A 19,594-nucleotide genomic window follows, 5' to 3' on the forward strand; every position below is an offset into this window, starting at 1 on the left:
AATCAAAGGTTTCTAACCTCACCAGCCTTATTCACCTGTTCCCCATCTCCTTCCCTCTGCACAAACTCTACACAAACTGGCTTCTCCTTTAGTACTCCAACATCTTGGCTGCATCTTCTCTCCTCCACATGGCCTTTCTCTGCTCTTCTTTCTTTGCTCTTTCCTCTAATGCTAATCTCAGGAACCAAGAGACAGCAAGCTCCAGGTCTGCCTCACTTTATAGTGTAGAAATCCAAACCTTTAATCCAATATACAAACAAGGAAGTCTCTGATACAAAGTCACTTATCTGAGGCATAATGGGATTCCTCATAAGAGTGCACCACCTCACTTCAAAAAGGGTGGGAAAGGGTTAGTCCCAAAACCAAGCTCCAGGCTGTATACAAGGATCCTGCCTGCCTATAGCCCACCGCCAACACACATTAATACAATCACACCTATCCCAAGCAATCACCTGGGCAACGGGCTTCCACGTGGACAGCACCATCTTTAACAAAGTGAGCATAATATATTTTATCTGCCCAACAATAGTCAACATAAATTATATGCATATATATATAATGTTATATAATATAAATTTAGCCCTTACTATATTCTGGAAACTACTCTAGGAGCTTGGAGGTGGGTTTGGGTGGGTGTGGCAGTAAAAATCAAGGCCCTCCTTGCCTTTAGGGAATTTACACTCATGGGTGTGTGTGTGTGTGTGTGTGTGAGTGTGTGTGTGAGTGTGTGTGTGTGTGAGTGTGTGTGTGTATAAACAAATGCTGGTCATGTAAGGCGGTGGGTGATAGGGTTAAACATTCAGCAGTGCAAAGTAGAAAAGAAGTGGAGAACGGCTATTTCATAAGGAGTTGTAAGATGTAGGAAAGTAAGGATGGAATGTTCTGTTATCTGAGAAACACACTCTGTGGAAGGCTGAAGCACAGACTGCACGAATCTCGCCATTAAACAGGACTGGAACATTGAGAAATTTAGGAAGTTCCTTCTTCAGAGAACCCCACGCGGTTGCCCTTTACTTTCCTCAGGCCTTCTCCACAGCGCGAAGTCCTTCCTTCAAGTCCATCTCAGAAACACTAAGGGATTAACTAGACCCTTCGTTAAATAGTCATGTAAACTACAGACACCGATCAGAGGGAGTAAGGCGAGGCAAGTCTCCAGCATCAGAAGCCAGCTAAACGCGCTGACAATCCTGCGCATGCTCAAATTCTCCAGTGTCCGGTGCACCGACTCAAGCGGTTCGCGCATGTGCGAGAGCGAGGCTTACATTTTTGACCCAAGGGCTTGCCGTACCGTCCAGGCGGTGAGTTGCACCCTGGCTCTATCGTGTGTCTGCCACGGGTCAAGTGCTGTCCCGCCACAGTTGCTACCGCCAACATGAATCGGGAGAGTTTCGCAGCCGGCGAGAGGCTAGTGTCGCCGACTTACGTGCGGCAGGGCTGTGAGGCCCGCCGATCGCATGAGCACCTCGTACAGCTGCTTCTGGAGCAGGTAGCGAGTTGTCGGGACCCTGCCCCGCCGCGCGTCCCCAGGCTCCGCTCCGTCCCGCCCCCTGTACTGTGGAGCGCCGTGTCACTCGCTCCCGTTTGCTGGTTGAGACGTGTCCCCAGAGTCAGTCGCAGCCTGGCAGACGCTACGCCGATTTGCTGCACTCAGCTCTCCAGCTCGCCAAAGGCGGCAAAACGCAGAGTGTGTTACTAGAGGGTGTGTGGGGTGGAGATCTTGAGCCCCAGTTTGTGTAACTCGGGGATGCGGAAGCGAGTGGAAGTTCCAGTCGGTTTACTGTCCGGTTTGCGGAAAGGGCAAGGTTCGCCCCTCCCACCTGTCAGTCTTCCCGAGAACTCGGGGAACACGTGTTTGTGCACCACGCTGTATTAACTCCAACCCGTGCTGCCTCAGACCAGCACAGGTCTCGCTCCTGCCGGCATTTCCGAATTCTAATTTCACTGGAGTTTGACAACCACCGGTTTTTAACACTCTGGCTTGGAGAACTTTTGTTGAAGATAAGGTTTTGTTGGTTTTCAGTTACCTTAACTTACTGCCACTTTAAACCGGAGTAAACGTCTCACCGTGTTCATTTATCTCTTCTCGCAACCTGCAGATAATCCTAATATACTGTAACATAAACGTTCTGCCTATTTGAGGTTCTTCATAGTGCTGAATTTCTGTCTGACTTTTAGACAGTGAGGAAATGGCAAAATAACACATTAAACCATTTTAAAATTTATTGACGTGTGTTCTAGGAAACGATGCGATCATCTTAAATATAATTAAATTATACTTCAATATAATTACGTGTTGTATTTGTTTGTTTTAAGGGTAAATGTCCAGAGGATGGTTGGGATGAAAGTACACTTGAACTCTTCCTACATGAACTCGCAATCATGGATAGCAACAATTTCCTGGGCAATTGTGGTGTGGGAGAAAGGGAAGGAAGAGTAGCATCGGCCTTAGTTGCTCGGCGTCATTACAGGTATTCTCTCTTTTTTTTTTAGATAGCATATGAAAACATTTATCTTTCTTCCTGTTTGTTTATTTGTTTGTTTGTTTATGTGGGGTGGCTAAAACAATGGTGGCGATATTTATTATATTAGGTTATGAAATCTGTTTGTAGCCCACTTTCCTATTCAAATAGTCATGTAAATTACATAGATGAAACAATTTAGTCTCAGTACTGTAGATGCTTTTCAAGACAGTAGGGTCAAAGTTCTTGTCAGGTTCTGGGTGGTTCACAATACTGGCTATATATTCTGTTAAGAACAGTTCATCTAATAAACCTATTTTTTTTAAACCTATTATTTTTAAGAGTTTAAAACATTTTATCTATTGTAGTTTTCCATGTTTCTTTTCTACAGTTGCAAGTGTTTTTAGAGAATGATGTATAAGTAGAACTTGAAAACATTGTTCATTTGCATCTAAACCGAGTCCCCCATTTTATAAGCACCTTGCTTTGTTGCAACTGACGTGGGAAAAGGTGTCCTAAATTTAATTTTAGATTAAGTCACTCGTTTGTATTTTTTCAAAAAGCTTTTCATCAATTCGGGTAACCATTTAATAGACTGTGGTTCCAAATATACTCATTTCTCTGTTCTCCAGCCTTTCTGTAAAATATATTTCTTAAAAAATTCTTGTCTTCCATGACTTTAAATCATGATGAAATTTTCCATCCCATAGTAGAATTTTATTTAAATCAAAATGACCAAACTTCTAATTCATTCAAAAGGTACAAACTTCAAGTATAAAATAAATAAGTCATGGGATGTAAAGTACATCACAGTACATTTAATAATATTGTATGATATATTCCAAAGTTGCTAAGAGAGTACATCTTGAAGGTTCTCACCATGTGAAAGAAAACTCTGTTACTATGTTTGGTGATGGATGTAAACTAACTAGACTTGTGATCATATTACAATACATACAAATATTTAATTGCTATCTTGTATACCTGAAACTAAGATGATGTTACATGTCAGTTAAAAGAAAACATACTGCAGTTAAAACTAATGATCATGAAGGTATAACTTGGGTGAAAAATTCATGTTAAAAATGGGCTGATAATGGTCGATATTATCTGTAAAACAATGCTTTGTGTGTGAGGTTTCAGTGATGATGAAGTGTGTCAGTAGTGTTCTGTGATAATGCTGGTGTGCAGATTTTTAAAATCTATTTTACTATAAATTATAAATAGATTTTTGATTTTGAAGAATATTCAGAGGTATTTTTAAATAGCATACAACATGTAATTTACAAACTATAGAAATGATCCCTGAAAGTATAGTCTTAACATGTAATTTAAAGTGAGTGGATTTGCACGCAAGTTTTTAAAAATGGATTAAGGCAGTATTTGAAGTATTGACTCTTCCCCCATTGGAACTTAGTCCCCTGCTCCAGTCAGGGGAAAAAGAAAGAAAGAAAAGGATTTAATGTCAGATATATTTTGTTTTTCTGCTATTGCATAACAAACCACTCAAAAACAGTGTCTTAAAACAACCATGTACTATCTCATAGTTCTGTGGGTAAACTGGGCTCAGCAGGATGATTCCTGCTTTGGGTTTCTCTGTAGTTGCCATCAGCTGTTTCCTGAGAGTTTGGTCATCTAAAGGTTCAACTGGGCAATTTATCCAAGTTGATGCACTTGGATTGCTGGGAGCTCAGATGGCCTCTCCGTGTGGCTTTGGCTTCTCCGAACATAGCATCTGGGTTCTAAGAGGGAACTCCTCAAGAGCAAGCCCTTCATGAGGATTGATAGGAAGCTTTAAGGCTTCTCATAATCTGACTCAGAAGTTCTGGATCATCACTTCTGCTAGATTATTTCTGGCCAATCAGGTCACTGAGGCCAGGCCAGATTCAAATGGAGGGAATTAAACTCTACCTCTTGGTGTCACAGTAGTACCACATGGGCACGGGGAGAAAAGGAATTAATGCTGGCTCTTTGGAGACTAGATATCACAGCATAGTTGATGAGTTTGTTTCACTTTAATAAGATATTTTAATATTAATAGTTTAAAATATATCTACAATAGTCAATCAAGTATTGCTTCTGGTATTTTTTGTTGTTGTTGTTATTTCTATACTTAAACAGTGGATAACTTAGAATGCTGAATATTTTTGTCTAGTTGTTGGCCCATTTTTTTGTTTAGGTTCATTCACGGAATTGGACGATCAGGGGACATTTCTGCAGTGCAGCCCAAAGCTGCAGGCTCTAGCCTTTTGAACAAAATTACCAATTCTTTGGTCCTCGACATCATAAAGATGGCTGGTATGTACTGTTTTAATCGTAATACTTTCGGTTGACCAGTCACACATGCCTTTGCCTAATTTCTTTTATTAATGCATCTTTAAAAAAGTACATAAATGGCTTTTGAAAAGACCTGTGTATATGTAAACATACCTTCAGAATAAGATAGAAAATCAGAGCCATAAGCACGGGGGATGAGCGTGGCAGTGAGCTTGCTGAGGGTGAGCACAGGAAAAGGAGCACTCAATCCACTGCTCTTATTATTTGCTAGAGCATAGCACTTCTTCAGGAAGAATACTGGTCTTCCAATGGAGTAACTAATTTCTGTTTTACTTCTTATTCCTAGGTGTCCGTACAGTGACTAATTGCTTTGTAGTGCCTATGGCCACCGGTATGAGTCTGACTCTATGTTTCTTAACATTACGACACAAAAGACCAAAGGCAAAGTATATTATATGGCCGCGGATAGACCAGAAGTCCTGCTTTAAATCCATGATCACTGCAGGTAAAAGAGAAGAACTGGTGTGTATAATGTCTTCAATGTCGCAGTTAAACATTTCAAATTCTTTATGTAAAGACAGATAACTGAAAAGAAACTACACCTATTTCCTATTTCTTCTTTTGATTGTGGTAAAATATACATAACATGAACCATTTTAACCATTTTTAACTGTACAGTTCCATGACAGTAAGTACGTCCACACCGTTGTGCGCCCGTCACCTCCATTCATCTCCAGAACGTTTTCATCCTCTTCAACTGAAAGCTGCCCGTTCAGCAGTCACTGCCCCCTCCCCTCCACTTCCAGTCCCTATCAATCCTCATTCTAGTTCTGTCTCTATGAGTCTGACTACTCCAGCTCCTTCATGTAAGTAGAGCATTTGTCCTTTGTGACTGGCTTATTTTACTTATATCCTTAAGATTTGATCCATGGCATAGTATGTGTCAGAATTTCCCTGTTTTAAGACTAATATTCCATTCTGTGTGTGTGTGTGTGTGTGTGTGTGTGTGTATCCCATATTCTGTTAATTCATTAATTCATAGGTACACACTTGGGTTGCTTCTACCTTTTGGATGTTGTGAATAATACTACAGTGAACATGGGTGTGCAAATACCTGCTTGAGTCCCTGCTTTGAATTTTTCTGGACATATATTCAAATTTCTGTGTCCCTGTTCTTTAAAATGGGGTTATGATTAGCTAACTCACTAGATTGTTTTGAGGATTAAATGGGATGGCATATAAAATGCCCAGCAGTATCCCTTGAGCATGAAAGGTGCTTAGAAATGTTTGTTGCATATTCATGAGTGGAGTACACATAAACTATGACCATGAACCGAAGTGCAAGGAAAACAGGTATTCAGTATAGATGAGACAAAACTTTACATTGGTACTTTAGTATTTGTCTTGCTTAAGTCAATTTGAATTTGAGAATTTAAGATTATTTTTGAATGACTTCAGACTGTTGTATAAGTTGACTGCGTAAGTAATCCTAAAGAAACTCATGTAAAAGGATTTATAATAAGGACATATAGCAGAAATTGATAGACTTTAAAAATACACTGCTTTATTTTAAGTGGTATAAATTTGTCAAGTCTGTTAATTTAAATCCTATTAACCAAAGGATTGATAATCAAACTTATAGAAAAGATTGCTTTATTGAAAAACTGGAAACTTTCCCCCCAAATATGTTATGATCTGTACCATGATGGACACTATTCTTTTTCAGGATAGCCTCTATTCTTAGGAATCAAGATAGTTGTATTTTTTTTCTCTTAGATTTTTTTTATTCATTTTAGAAAGAGGAGACAGAGAGAGAGACAGGGAGAGAGAAAGGGGGAGGAGCAGAAAGCATCAACTCCCATATGTGCCTTGACTAGGCACGCCTGGGGTTTTAAACTGGCGACTTCAGCGTTCCAGGTTGATGCTTTACCCATTGTGCCACCACAGGTCAGACAAGAATGTTGTATTCTTTAAAAAAAAATTGTACTTTAATTGTTTGAAAGCCAAAATAGGGCTGGATCTTGATAAATTTTTCCCCCCCTCTATCAGGTTTATTTCTTTCCCGCTGGCTTTGGATCTGATTTCTCCTTTTTTTCTAATTTCTTAAGGTGGAAACAGACGATTGGTTTGAGACATTTCTGTTTTTTCTTTTACTTACTTGTTTTCATTGAATTCATTGTGGTGTGTTGTTTAATAAGATTATTTAGCTTTCAGGTATACAGTTCTGTAATAAAGTATCTGTATACTGTATTGTGTGGTCACCACCCAAGTCGAGTCTCCCTCCATCACCATCCGTCCCCCTTTACCCCCCTCCACCTCCCCCAACCACCCTTCCCCCCTGATAATCACCATGGTTATTTTTTTCTAATGTAAATCTTTTTTTTTTTATTGGAAGGATCCTTATGTTTATTTTTTTTATTTAATTAATTGTGTTTACATAGATTCTAGGGTCACCCTGAATGCATCCCCCCGCCCCCCTATACCCCTCAACATCTCCCTTGCGCCTACCTACAGTGCCCTCCCCCCTTCGCTTCAGGTTTATCCCATCCTATCATCCCCTTTCCCTCTGTCCTCTTGTCCTCTGGTCCCTTTGATCCCTCCTCTGTCTCAATTCTGTTTCTCAGTTCTCATTACTCCTTGGATTCCTCAAGTGAGTGAGGTCATATGATAATTTTCTTTCTCTGCCTGGCTTATTTCATTCACCATAATAGTTTCCAGGTCCCTCCATATTGTTGCAAAAGGTAATATTTCCTTGTTTTTCATGGCCCTATAGATTTCCATTGTGTATATGTACCACAGCTTTTTAATCCACTCATCCACTGACAGACACTTGAGCTGTTTCCAGGTCTTCGCTATTGTGAACAATGCTGCCATAAAGATGGGGGTGCATTTCTTTTCTTCAGTCAGTGATATGGTGTCCTTGGGATATATTCCTATAAGTGGGATGGCTGGGTCAAAGGGCAGTTCCATTTCTAATTTTTTGAGGAATCTCCATACTGTTTTCCACAGTGGCTGCACCAGTCTGCATTCCCACCAGCAGTGCAGGAGGGTTCCCCTTTCTCCACATCCTCGCCAGCACCTATCCTGTGTTGTTTTGTTAATGAGTGCCATTCTGACTGATGTGAGGTGATATCTCATTGTGGTTTTAATTTGCATTTCTCTAATGATTAGTGATGTTGAGCATTTTTTCATATGCCTATTGGCTATCTGTATGTCCTCTTTGGAGAAGTATCTATTCATTTCTTGTGCCCATTTTTGATTGGATTGTTTGTCTTCCGGGTGTTGAGTTTTACAAGTTCTTTATAAATTTTGGTTATTAACCCCTTATCAGATGTATTGTCAAATACATTCTTCCATTGGGTGGTTTGTCTTTTTATTCTGTTCTTATTGTCTTTAGCTGTGCGAAAGCTTTTTAGTTTGATATAGTCTCATTTGTTTATCCTGTCTTTTATTTCATTTGCTTGTGGAGATAAATCAGCAAATATATTGCTTCGATAGATGTTGGTGAGCTTACTGCCTATGTTTTCTTCTAGGATGCTTATAGTTTCACGATTTACATTTAAGTCTTTTATTCATTTTGAGTTTATTTTTGTGAATGGTGTAAGTTGGTGGTCTAGTTTCATTTTTTTGCAGGTAGCTGTCCAGTTTTTCCAACACCATTTGTTAAAGAGACTGTCTTTACTCCACTGTATGCTCTTACCTCCTTTGGTCAAATATCAATTGTCCATAAAGATGTGGGTTTATTTCTGGGTTCTCTGTTCTGTTCCATTGTTCTATATGCCTGTTCTTATGCCAGTACCAAGCTGTTTTGAGTACAATGACCTTGTAGTATAACTTGATATCAGGAAGTGTGATACCTCCCACTTTCTTCTTCATTTTCAAGATTGCTGAGGCTATTCGTGGTCTTTTTTGGTTCCATATAAATTTTTGGAATATGTGTTCTATATCTTTGAAGTATGTTATTGGTATTTTAATTGGTATTGCATTGAATTTGTAAATTGCTTTGGGTAATATAGACATTTTAATGATATTTATTCTTCCTAATCATGAGCTTCCACTTGTTTGTGTCTTCCTTGATTTCTTTTATCAATGTTTTATAATTTTCTGAGTACAAGTTTTTAACCTCCTTGGTTAAATTTACTCCTAGGTACTTTATTTTTTTTGTTGCAATAGTGAAGGGGGTTGTTTCCTTAATTTCTCTTTCTGACAGTTCATTGTTCATGTATAAAAATGCCTCTGATTTCTGTGTATTAATTTTATATCCTGCCACCTTGCTGAATTCGTTTATTAGGTCCAGTAGTTTTTTGACTGAGACTTTAGGGTTTTCTTTTTTTTTTTTTTTTTTTTCTGAAGCTGGAAACGGGGAGAGACAGTCAGACAGACTCCCGCATGCGCCCGACCGGGATCCACCCGGCACGCCCACCAGGGGTGACGCTCTGCCCACCAGGGGGCGATGCTCTGCCCCTCCGGGGCGTCGTTCTGCCGCGACCAGAGCCACTCTAGCACCTGGGGCAGAGGCCAAGGAGCCATCCCCAGCGCCAGGGCCATCTTTGCTCCAATGGAGCCTTGGTTGCGGGAGGGGAAGAGAGAGACAGAGAGGAAGGAGAGGGGTGGTGGAGAAGCAAATGGGCGCTTCTCCTATGTGCCCTGGCCGGGAATCGAACCCGGGACTTCTGCACGCCAGGCCGACGCTCTACCACTGAGCCAACCGGCCAGGGCCATTAGGGTTTTCTATATACAGTATTATATCATCTACAAATAATGATAGTTTTACTTCTTCTTTTCCAATTTGGATGTGTTTTATTTCTTCTTCTTGTCTGATTGCTGTAGCTAGAACTTCCAGTAATATGTTGAATAAGAGTGGTGAATGGGGGCACCCCTGGTTTGTGCCTGATTTTAGGGGAATTGCTTTTAATTTTTGTCCATTAATTATGATGTTGGCTATGGGTTTGTCATAGATGGCCTTTATCATGTTGAGGTATGCTCCCTGTATTCCCACTTTGCTAAGAGTTTTGATCATAAATTGGTGCTGGATTTTATCAAATGCTTTTTCTGCATCTATTGAAATTATCATGTGGTTTTTCTCCTTCATTTTGTTTATGTGGTGAATCACATTAATTGATTTAAGAATGTTGTACCATCTTTGCCTCCCCAGAATAAATCCCGCTTGATCATGATGTATGATTTTTTATTTCATGTATTGCTGGATCCGGTTTGCTAATATTTTGTTGAGGATTTTAGCATCTAAATTCATCAGGAATATTGGCCTCTAATTTTTTTTCTTTGTGTTGTCTTTGCCTGGTTTTGGAATCAGAATTATGCTCGCCTCATAAAAGGAGCTTGGAAGTGTTCCTTCCTCTTGAATTTTTTGAAATAGCTTGAGAAGGATAGGACTTAGTTCTTTGAATATTTGGTGGAATTCACCAGTGAAACCATCGGGCCCTGGCCGGTTGGCTCAGCGGTAGAGCGTCGGCCTAGCGTGCGGAGGACCTGGGTTCGATTCCCGGCCAGGGCACACAGGAGAAGCGCCCATTTGCTTCTCCACCCCTCCGCCGCGCTTTCCTCTCTGTCTCTCTCTTCCCCTCCTGCAGCCAAGGCTCCATTGGAGCAAAGATGGCCCGGGCGCTGGGGATGGCTCTGTGGCCTCTACCTCAGGCGCTAGAGTGGCTCTGGTCGCAACATGGCGACGCCCAGGATGGGCAGAGCATCGCCCCCTGGTGGGCAGAGCGTCGCCCCTGGTGGGCGTGCCGGGTGGATCCCGGTCAGGCGCATGCGGGAGTCTGTCTGACTGTCTCTCCCCGTTTCCAGCTTCAGAAAAATGAAAAAAAGTAAAAATAAAAAAAAATAAAAAAAAAAAAGAAACCATCGGGCCCAGGGGTTTTGTTTTTTGGGAGTTTTTTGATAACTGTTTCGATCTCTTTTGTTGTAATCGGTCTGTTTAAGTTTTCTGATTTTTCCAGATTGATTTTTGGAAGATTATATGTTTCAAGGAATTTGTCCATTTCACCTAGGTTGTTTAATTTTTTGGCATACAGTTCTTCATAGTATTTTCTTACAATATTTTGTATTTCTGTTGTGTCAGTTGTCATTTCTACACTCTCGTTTCTAATTTTATTTATTTGAGTCCTCTCTCTTCTTTTCTTGGTGAGTGTCATTAAAGGTTCATCGATCTTGTTTACCCTTTCAAAGAATTAGCCCTTGGTTTCATTGATCCTCTGTATTGTTTCTTTAGCCTCTATGTCATTTATTTCTGCTCTGATCTTTATTATTTTCTTCCTTCTACTAGCTCTCTGCTTTACTTGCTGTTCTTTTTCTAGTTCTTTTAGATGAAGGGTTAGGTTGTTTATTTGAGCTTTTTTCAAGCTTCTTAAGAAATGCCTGTAGTGCTATGAACTTCCCTCTCAGGACTGCTTTTGCTGTGTTCCATAAATTTTTGAGTTGTTGTATGTTCATTATCATGCGTTTCTAGGAATTTTTTTATTTCTTCTTTGATTTCATTGTTAACCCGTTCATTATTTAATACCATGCTATTTAGTTTCCATGTGTTTGAGTATTTTTCAGGGTTTTTTTTGTTCTTGATTTCTAGTTTCATGCCATTGTGATCAGAAAAAATGCTTGATATGATTTCAATCTTCTTAACTTTGTTGAGACCGCTTTTGTGTCCTAACTTATGGTCTATCCTAGAGAATGTACCATGAGCACTTGAAAAGAATGGATATTCTGCTGCCGTAGGGTGAAAAGTTCTAAAGATATCTATTAAATTGAGTTGGTCTAGTGTTTCCAATAAGTCTGCTGTTTCTTTGTTAATTTTCTTTCTTGAGAATCTATCTAGTGATGTTAGTGGGGTATTGAAATCTCCTATTATTATAGTATTGCTGTTGATCTAGCCCTTTATATCCATCAAAGTCTGCTTTATATAATTAGGTGCTTGTATATTAGGTGCATAGATATTTATGATGGTTATATCTTCCTGTTGGATTGCTCCCTTTATCATTATGTAGTGACCTTCTTTATCTTCTACTATAGCCTTGGTTTTAAAGTGCATTTTGTCTGATATAAGTATTGCTACCCCAGCCTTTTTTTCATTTTTATTTGCATGAAATATTTTGTTGCATCCTTTTACCTTCAGTATATGTGCTTCTTTTGTTTTAAGGTGTGTCTCTTTTGTTTAAGCATATGTATGGGTCCTGTCCTTTTTGGTTTTTTTTTGTATTTTTCCAAAGTTGGAATCGGGGAGGCAGTCAGACAGACTCCCACATGCGCCCAACCGGGACCCACCCAGCATGCCCACCAGGGGGCGATGCTCTGCCCATCTTGGGGCGTCGCTCTGCCGCAATCAGAGCCATACTAATGCCTGAGGCAGAGGCCATAGAGCCATCCTCAGCACCCGGGCAAACTTTGCTCCAATGGAGCCTTGGCTGCGGGAGGGGAAGAGAGAGAGAGGAAGGAGAGGGGGAGGGGTGGAGAAGCAGATGGGCACTTCTTCTGTGTGCCCTGACCGGGAATCGAACCCGGGACTCCTGCACACCAGGCTGACGCTCTACCACTGAGCCAATCGGCCAGGGTGGGTCCTGTTTTCTTATCCAAGCAGCTACCCTGTGTCTTTTGATTGGATCACTTAACCCATTTACATTTAAGGTTATTATTAATATGTAGTTGTTTATTGCCATTTTATTCTTTAAAGCTTTATTCCTCTTTTGCTATATTCTTTTCCCACTTTGATCTGTTTACAACAGGCCCCTTATCATTTCCTGCAGCATTGGTTTGGTTGTAATGAATTTCTTGAGTATTTGGGGTTGTTTTTTTTTGGTCTGGGAAGCTTTTTATTTCTCCTTCAATTTTAAATGATAGCCTTGCTGGATAAAGTAGTCTCGGTTGTAGGCTCTTGTTCTGCATTACTTTGAATATTTCTTGCCATTTCCTTCTGGCCTCACATGTTTCTGTTGAGAAGTCAGGTGTCGGCCCTGTCCGGTTGGCTCAGTGGTAGAGCGTCGGCCTGGCGTGCAGAAGTCCTGGGTTCGATTCCCGGCCAGGGCACACAGGAGAAGCGCCCATCTGCTTCTCCACCCCTCCCCCTCTCCTTCCTCTCTGTCTCTCTCTTCCCCTCCCGCAGCCGAGGCTCCATTGGAGCAAAGATGGCCCGGGCGCTGGAGATGGCTCCTTGGCCTCTGCCCCAGGTGCTAGAGTGGCTCTGGTCGCGGCAGAACGACGCCCCGGAGGGGCAGAGCATCGCCCCCTGGTGGGCAGAGCGTCACCCCCTGGTGGGCGTGCTGGGTGGATCCTGGTCGGGCGCATGCGGGAGTCTGTCTAACTGTCTCTCCCTGTTTCTAGCTTCAGAAAAATACAAAAAAAAAAAAAAAAAAAAAAAGAAGTCAGATGTCATCCTTATGGGGGCTCCTTTGTAGGTGATAGCCTTTTTTTCTCTAGCAGCTTTTAATATTTTCTCTTTATTGCTTAGCTTTGGTATTTTAATTATGCTGTGTCTTGGTGTAGGTTTCTTTGGGTTTCTCTTTAATGGAGTTCTCTGTGCTTCTTGAACTTGTGAGATTCTTCCTTGCATCAATTTAGGGAAGTTTTCAGTTATGATTTGATTGAGTAAAGTTTCTATCCCTTGTTCTTGCTCATCTTCTTCAGGAACCCCTATGATGCAGATGTTATTTCTCTTCGTGTTGTCACAGAGCTTTCTTAGAGTTTCCTCAGACTTTTTGAGTCTCTTTTCTTTTTTCAGCTCTGTTTCCATGCCTTCATTTATCTTGTCCTCCAGCTCGCTGATTTGATCCTCAGCTTCATCCATCCTGCTTTTAATTCCTTCCATTGTGGTCTTCATTTCTGATATTGTATTTGTCACTTCCGACTGATTATTTTTTAATATTTCAATGTCCTTTCTTATACTTGCTATCTCTTTATTTAAGTGTTTGTAATGACCATCCGTTGTTGTTTTAAGATCCCTAAGCATCCTAACAATCATTATTTTAAACTCTGCATCTGGTAGTTTGGTTATTTCCATATCACTCAGAGTCTTTTTTGGAGGTTTCTCTTGTGGTTTCATTTGGATTGCACTTCTCTGTCTTCTCATTATGTCTGTGTGTTTGGGTGTGTTGTTTGTAGAGCTGGTTGAGTCTAGGCTTGGTATTGTCTGCCTCCAATTTTCAGTTGTGTTATTTCTAGGTCTTCTTGGGTTGGCATCAGCTGTTGTTTGTAATCCACTGTCCTGGGTCTAGATAATTTGAGAAATAGTAGAAAATCAGCTGTTCTCAGGAAGCTACTTATTTAAGTGTTGTATGTTTTAATAACTGTGAAGGTATAGGTTAAGATACCTGGACGTCTTTGAACCCATGTATTTGAAGTGATGATTTTATAGTGGCGAAGCTTTTATATTTCTGTAGATGGAAAAGAGACGAGTTGATGTGGATTCTAAAGCACACCAGAAACTACTTGCTCTTAACTTTGCTGTGTGACCTTGGGGGAGCTGCTTAATCTTCCTGAACTTTGGCTTCCTTATCTTGAAATGAGTGAGTTGAGCTAAATGGTTTCTAAATCCTTTAGGCTTTTAAATCCATGAATCTAGCCTGCTGCTAGATTTGGTATTTGGGAAGACTGAAGATGTGACTCCATAATAACTTTATGTGCAAACTTTCCCAGGTTTATTTGCTACCCAATTTCTGAAACTTAAACACTTAGGGTTTACTTTTACCCTAAGTACTCATTAGTATTATAGTATAGAATACATAGTTATATAAGTGCATTGTACATTATTTGGTGTATATATTGCTTATACAGCTTTTACATCAGTGGATAACTAAATATACCAGGATGACTTTCTATCACATGCTAGTTAAGTGTAATGATTCAACTGAAAATTGATAAACAGTTTTTATATTTATGTTATAGAAGGCCCTTGTAAGCTATGAGGTGAGTCATTACCCTTTTCCTTAGAGGTAAAACTGTTGGCCATGGTGAAGACAGCACCAGGTGTTAGACTGATGGAGCCAGACCGACCTCACTTCAGTGACCTTGGTACTTGAGTTCTGGCTAAGAAAGAATTCAGAAGCAAGACTCAAACAATAAGAGAAAGTTTATTTAGAAAGTGACAGAAGTAGAAGAAGTGAGCTGTTGAAGAAATGGGTTTAGGAAACACATTGCAGAGGCAAAAGAAGGGTTCTTTGACCTTAAGAGGAAAAAAGTAAAAGTAATGCAGCTGGGGGAAGGCAGGAGGGACACAGGTGTGCTGCCAGGAAGGAGAGTGCCATGGATTCTTCATCCAAAGGGCTTTTAAGGGTGGGATTTTAGGAGAAGTCCCAGGGAGAGGATCTCAATAGAATATGCATCAGCTTTCCAGGTGTGTCTTTCAGAGTTATGGTCTCTACTGATTGGTCAGCACCAGGACAGGGGGTCATTGGCCAATGCAGCTGGTCACCCATCACATCGCTTGTCTGATTTTGCTGCTTTTGTGGTCCTGGAGCTGAAACAGCTAAGCTCTAGATATTATCCCCAGGGGTTAATGCTTAAGGGAGTGGTTGTGTAAGGGCCTGTGTGGGAGTCTTCAGCCCCTTGTTCCTCCTCCAAGGGTCTACCTCATGACTAGCAACATGCCAGGGGAGAAAGAGTCCGGGCAAGGTCCAAGCCACTTGACCAGCGAAATGAAAGTTCAAGTGATCCAAACTGGATGACCAGTGTTATGCTAGAGTTGGAAACATTACCCTTTGCGGGGGTGGTGGTGGTGGTGAGGTCCTTGATTTTCCAGTTTTGCCCATTGCTAAGCACCTGGGGATTCCTACCCATCATCTTGTTCTTGACCCATCATCTTTGTTCTGATTATGTCTAACTGCCTACCACAAAACATTTTTTGTAATCTGTTTCAATACTTGAGTTATATTTTTGTCCATCTCTGAAATGAAGTGAACTTTAAAGTAAAACTTAAGCATTGCCGGAGAAATGTGTAGATTTACTTTCCCGTGGACTGAAATGGAACTAGAATAAGTGATCCTTGTCGTCATCGATGACTTACTGCTTTTATAGGTATCTATACACCATTTGTTTTACTTCCCAGAATTAGTCTTTCTTGTAATACCAAAGTTCTAAATAGATTTGTGGGCTCACTGTGGTCTAGTGGTCCTTCACATTATTTTGACCTGCCTTTGACTCATACCAGTATGGAGCCAGGTCCTTATTGCTAGAAGAAGGTTCATCAACCAAAGGAGACCGGTAGAGTTCTTATGTAGAATAGCGCTGCTTCCTAGAGTTCCAGGATCTTCTCTTGTTTTGGCTTACACTAACATTTTGATTTCTGGTTTGCTGGGTTAGGTTTTGAGCCTGTGGTGATCGAGAATGTTTTAGAAGGCGATGAGCTACGCACAGACCTGAAAGCAGTAGAAGCTAAAGTCCAGGAACTTGGGCCTGAGAACGTGCTGTGTGTTCATTCTACTACGTCCTGCTTTGCTCCAAGGGTGCCTGACAGGTAAGTGAGTTGGAATACTGCCCTTTATCTATTCATCAGTCTATTAAAGAAAATGCGCATGTACTCTCTCAGAGATGCTGAGGTAACATTTGGCAGCAAATAGGTGATTGGACTGTTCTAAGAGAATAGATTGACTCTAGTGGAGAATCATTTCTTGAGAAAATAAAAATTTGACATAGAAGAAGAAAAAACAACGAATACCATCTGTTTTCTTGCTCTTTTTTTCTGTTTCTGATCTCTTAGCATCTTTTCCCTTACTATTTAATAGAAGTTTCTAAGCCAAATGTTCAGTTTACTTGTTTTCACTGTTATTGCCACTTCTTTGATCTTACAATTAGTTTTCCTATGTAGGAACTATTGATAATAATGAATTTAAAAACAAATACACGCATATACTTTATTTTCTCTCAAAGTATTGTCTTTGTCTTTTAATAATAGATTATAAGCAGAAAATTTTTAGAATTATTTACTGCCCTTTGAATATTTTTTAATTGAAAGATTAATTCAGATGTACACTTAAGTGTACAGAGTGGTTGTCTTGGCATTCTGAGAAAAATGCAAATGTTTAAGAAAATAAAAGCAAAAAGAAAACAATCAAATGTTTACTTTTTTAAAGGATGACCACACATTTTTATTCTGAAAATGCAATAGGCGTAAGTATAAGAATACAGATTTCTAGTTTCGACAGCAAGTCTTTGTTTCATGTTAACATTGTAAGTAGAAGTGCTAGTCATTTGTTAACATTATATTATAGATGGGCTTTCAGATACAATTTTAAAACCGTGCTTGTGAAAATTTACCTTGCTTCAATCATAAGTCTGTGAATTCTCTTTTAAGATTATATTGAAAATAATATAATCATCAATAAATAGTAATACAAAAATAAACTGTTTCGTGAACTCACATCTATAAACCTACTTTTGACCCACCCTGTATTGTATATGTTTTATTTATTACTTACCAAACATGTTTTAAATTTGCATGCAAATATTAAGCATCTCTATTCTTTCTTCATTGGAGGTTTTGTTATCTAGAAAAAATTTAATGTGCTAGAAATAAATCACATTTCCAAAAACAGCATATGGATATTTGTATCAATTTTATCCTGGAGGATAGTATTGTTTTTATTTAATCTTGACTAACTCTTTTTGGCTGTTTACAGTGTGCCTGGTTCAATATTAAATATTTCACATGAATCATAAAGTTTTTTTATCAGCAAAATTCTTATATATCACTTTCTAGTGGGTATTAAATGATGAATGCTTCTTATAAGAATGAACTTTAAGAAAATGGTGATATACCATTATTACTAATCTGTTTGAATTTCTGATTTTATTAAATTTAAAAATACATTTTGATTTCTTTACATTAAACTTAATTCTTTTGTAGTCTTAATTTGAATGGGTAGATATTGTTTTTTGTAGTGCATTAATTGGACAGAGAGCACTGTGGGGCGAAATAAGCCAAAGGAAATGTTAAAAAAAGGAAAAGTATCATGTCTTCTAATTGATAAACACCTTAAATTGGCTTCTAGGTTAGAATATAGTTTGATTCACATGGAAAATATTTTTTGATTTCTTTAACTTTCACTAAATACCTTTATATACGCTCTTAATATTAGCAGATTTGATCAATTCAAAATATTTAAGGCCCTGTCCAGTTGGCTCCGTGGTAGAGTGTTGGCCCAGTTTGTGGAAGTCCTGGGTTCAACTCCTGGTCAGGGCACACAGGAGAAGCAACAGTCTGTTTCTCCACCCCTCACACTCCCTCTTCTCTCTCTCTCTTTCTGTGTGTCTCTCATTCTCTCTTTTCCTTCTGCAGCCATGGCTCTAATGGTTCAAGCAAGCTCGCCACTGGTGCTGAGGATGGCTCCATGGCCTCACCTCAGGTGCTAAAATAGCTTGGTTGCCAAGCAGTGGAGCAGTAGCCCTAGATGAGCAGAACATTGCCCCCCCCCATAGGGGGTTTGCCAGGTGTATCCTGGTTGGGGTGCATGCAGAAGTTTGTCTTTCTGCCTCCCCACGTCTCATCCTCTCACTTAAAAAAAAAGAATATTTAAAACTATTGATTTAAAAACAAGTGATTTTTTTTTAAACGATAGTGCCTTACTCTTAAAGAAGTTTAATATTAAGGAATGCTTTAGTTAGAATACAAACATCTGAAAGTGCCTTTTATGAAGAAATTACTGTGTGTATCTCAGAAGGTCTATTTTATTAGAAACAACATTTGATTAGGTTAAGTAAGGTTTTCTATGTTGATTTGTGAGATTTATGAAAATAAATGATAAAATAAATTTTTAATTCATAAAACTCTAAGGAAGTAAATTGAAAACTTCTGACAGATGACCAGAATAAAGTTACTGCTATTTGTAGTTTAGAAACATATTTATACACATCTACTATAAAACGAAAATGAATTATCCATAAAGAGATAATAAAACTATATAATATGTATTTGAAATATGTCTTGTGGGAAGGAACTTTTATTGTATAAAAGTGCTTTGCTTTCAAATTCTTTATTGTATAAAGAATATTTTTTAAAAATTAATTTTATTAAACTATAGGATTTAGTCTTAGCTTTATAATGTTAGCAATAACCTCAGTCACAAGTAGTATTTGGTTTTACAAAGGAATATAATTTATTATACTCTGAAATTTAATGAACTTATTTTGCATAAAGTTATACTGTCGTATAATCTTTTTTGATGTTTCTTTTGTGTGTGTGTGACAGAGACAGAGAGAGGGACAGATAGGGACAGACAAGGAGAGAGATGAGAAGCATCAATTCTTTGTTGTGGCACCTTAGTTGCTCATTGATTGCTTTCTCATATGTGCCTTGACCAGGGGGCTACAGCAGACCAAGTGACACCTTTTTCAAGCCAGTGACCTTGGGCTCAAGCTGGCGACCTTGGGGTTTTGAACCTGGGTCCTCCGCATCCCAGTCTGACGCTTTATTCACTTTGCCACTGCCTAGTCAGGCTTGATGTTTCTTTTTTTAACTTAAATTTTATTTTCAATTATAATTTGCATTCAGTATTATTTTGTGTCAGTTTCAGGTGTACAGGATAGTGGTTAGACAACCATATATTTTACAAAGTTTTTCACCGGTATATCCAATACCCATCTGGCACCGTACTTACTTATGCAATACTGTTGTCTATATTTCCTACGTGGTATTTACATCCCTGTCACATTGTCTCAATATAGCAAGAGTCAAGGAAAAAAGTAAGAGTGACTTTAAAACCAGATTATTTGTCAAGTTGTTGGAGAATGTTATGTTGGTACTGAAACATTTAATGCTCTGTATTTTTTAATACATTGAAGTCTTTGAAGATTTTTTTTACATTATAAGACCTTTTTATTTTTATTTTTATTTTTTTATAGAGACAGAGAGAGAGTCA

The 19,594-nt window shown here is 39.3% G+C and overlaps 1 protein-coding gene across 1 annotated transcript in view; it reads left to right on the forward strand.

The window, feature by feature from the left end:
* The first annotated feature begins 1,276 nt into the window (after window positions 1–1,276).
* Window positions 1,277–19,594, forward strand: part of SEPSECS (Sep (O-phosphoserine) tRNA:Sec (selenocysteine) tRNA synthase) — a 44,136-nt gene continuing 25,818 nt past the window's right edge. The window contains exons 1-5 of the mRNA XM_066279821.1: window positions 1,277–1,486; window positions 2,314–2,468; window positions 4,639–4,757; window positions 5,083–5,241; window positions 16,041–16,194. Of these exons, the coding sequence (XP_066135918.1) occupies window positions 1,373–1,486; window positions 2,314–2,468; window positions 4,639–4,757; window positions 5,083–5,241; window positions 16,041–16,194 (701 nt within the window). The 5' untranslated portion in view covers window positions 1,277–1,372. The remainder of the gene's footprint in view (window positions 1,487–2,313; window positions 2,469–4,638; window positions 4,758–5,082; window positions 5,242–16,040; window positions 16,195–19,594) is intronic.

The sequence above is a fragment of the Saccopteryx bilineata genome, chromosome 5 (assembly GCF_036850765.1).
Source record: "Saccopteryx bilineata isolate mSacBil1 chromosome 5, mSacBil1_pri_phased_curated, whole genome shotgun sequence".
Taxonomy (NCBI): domain Eukaryota; kingdom Metazoa; phylum Chordata; class Mammalia; order Chiroptera; family Emballonuridae; genus Saccopteryx; species Saccopteryx bilineata.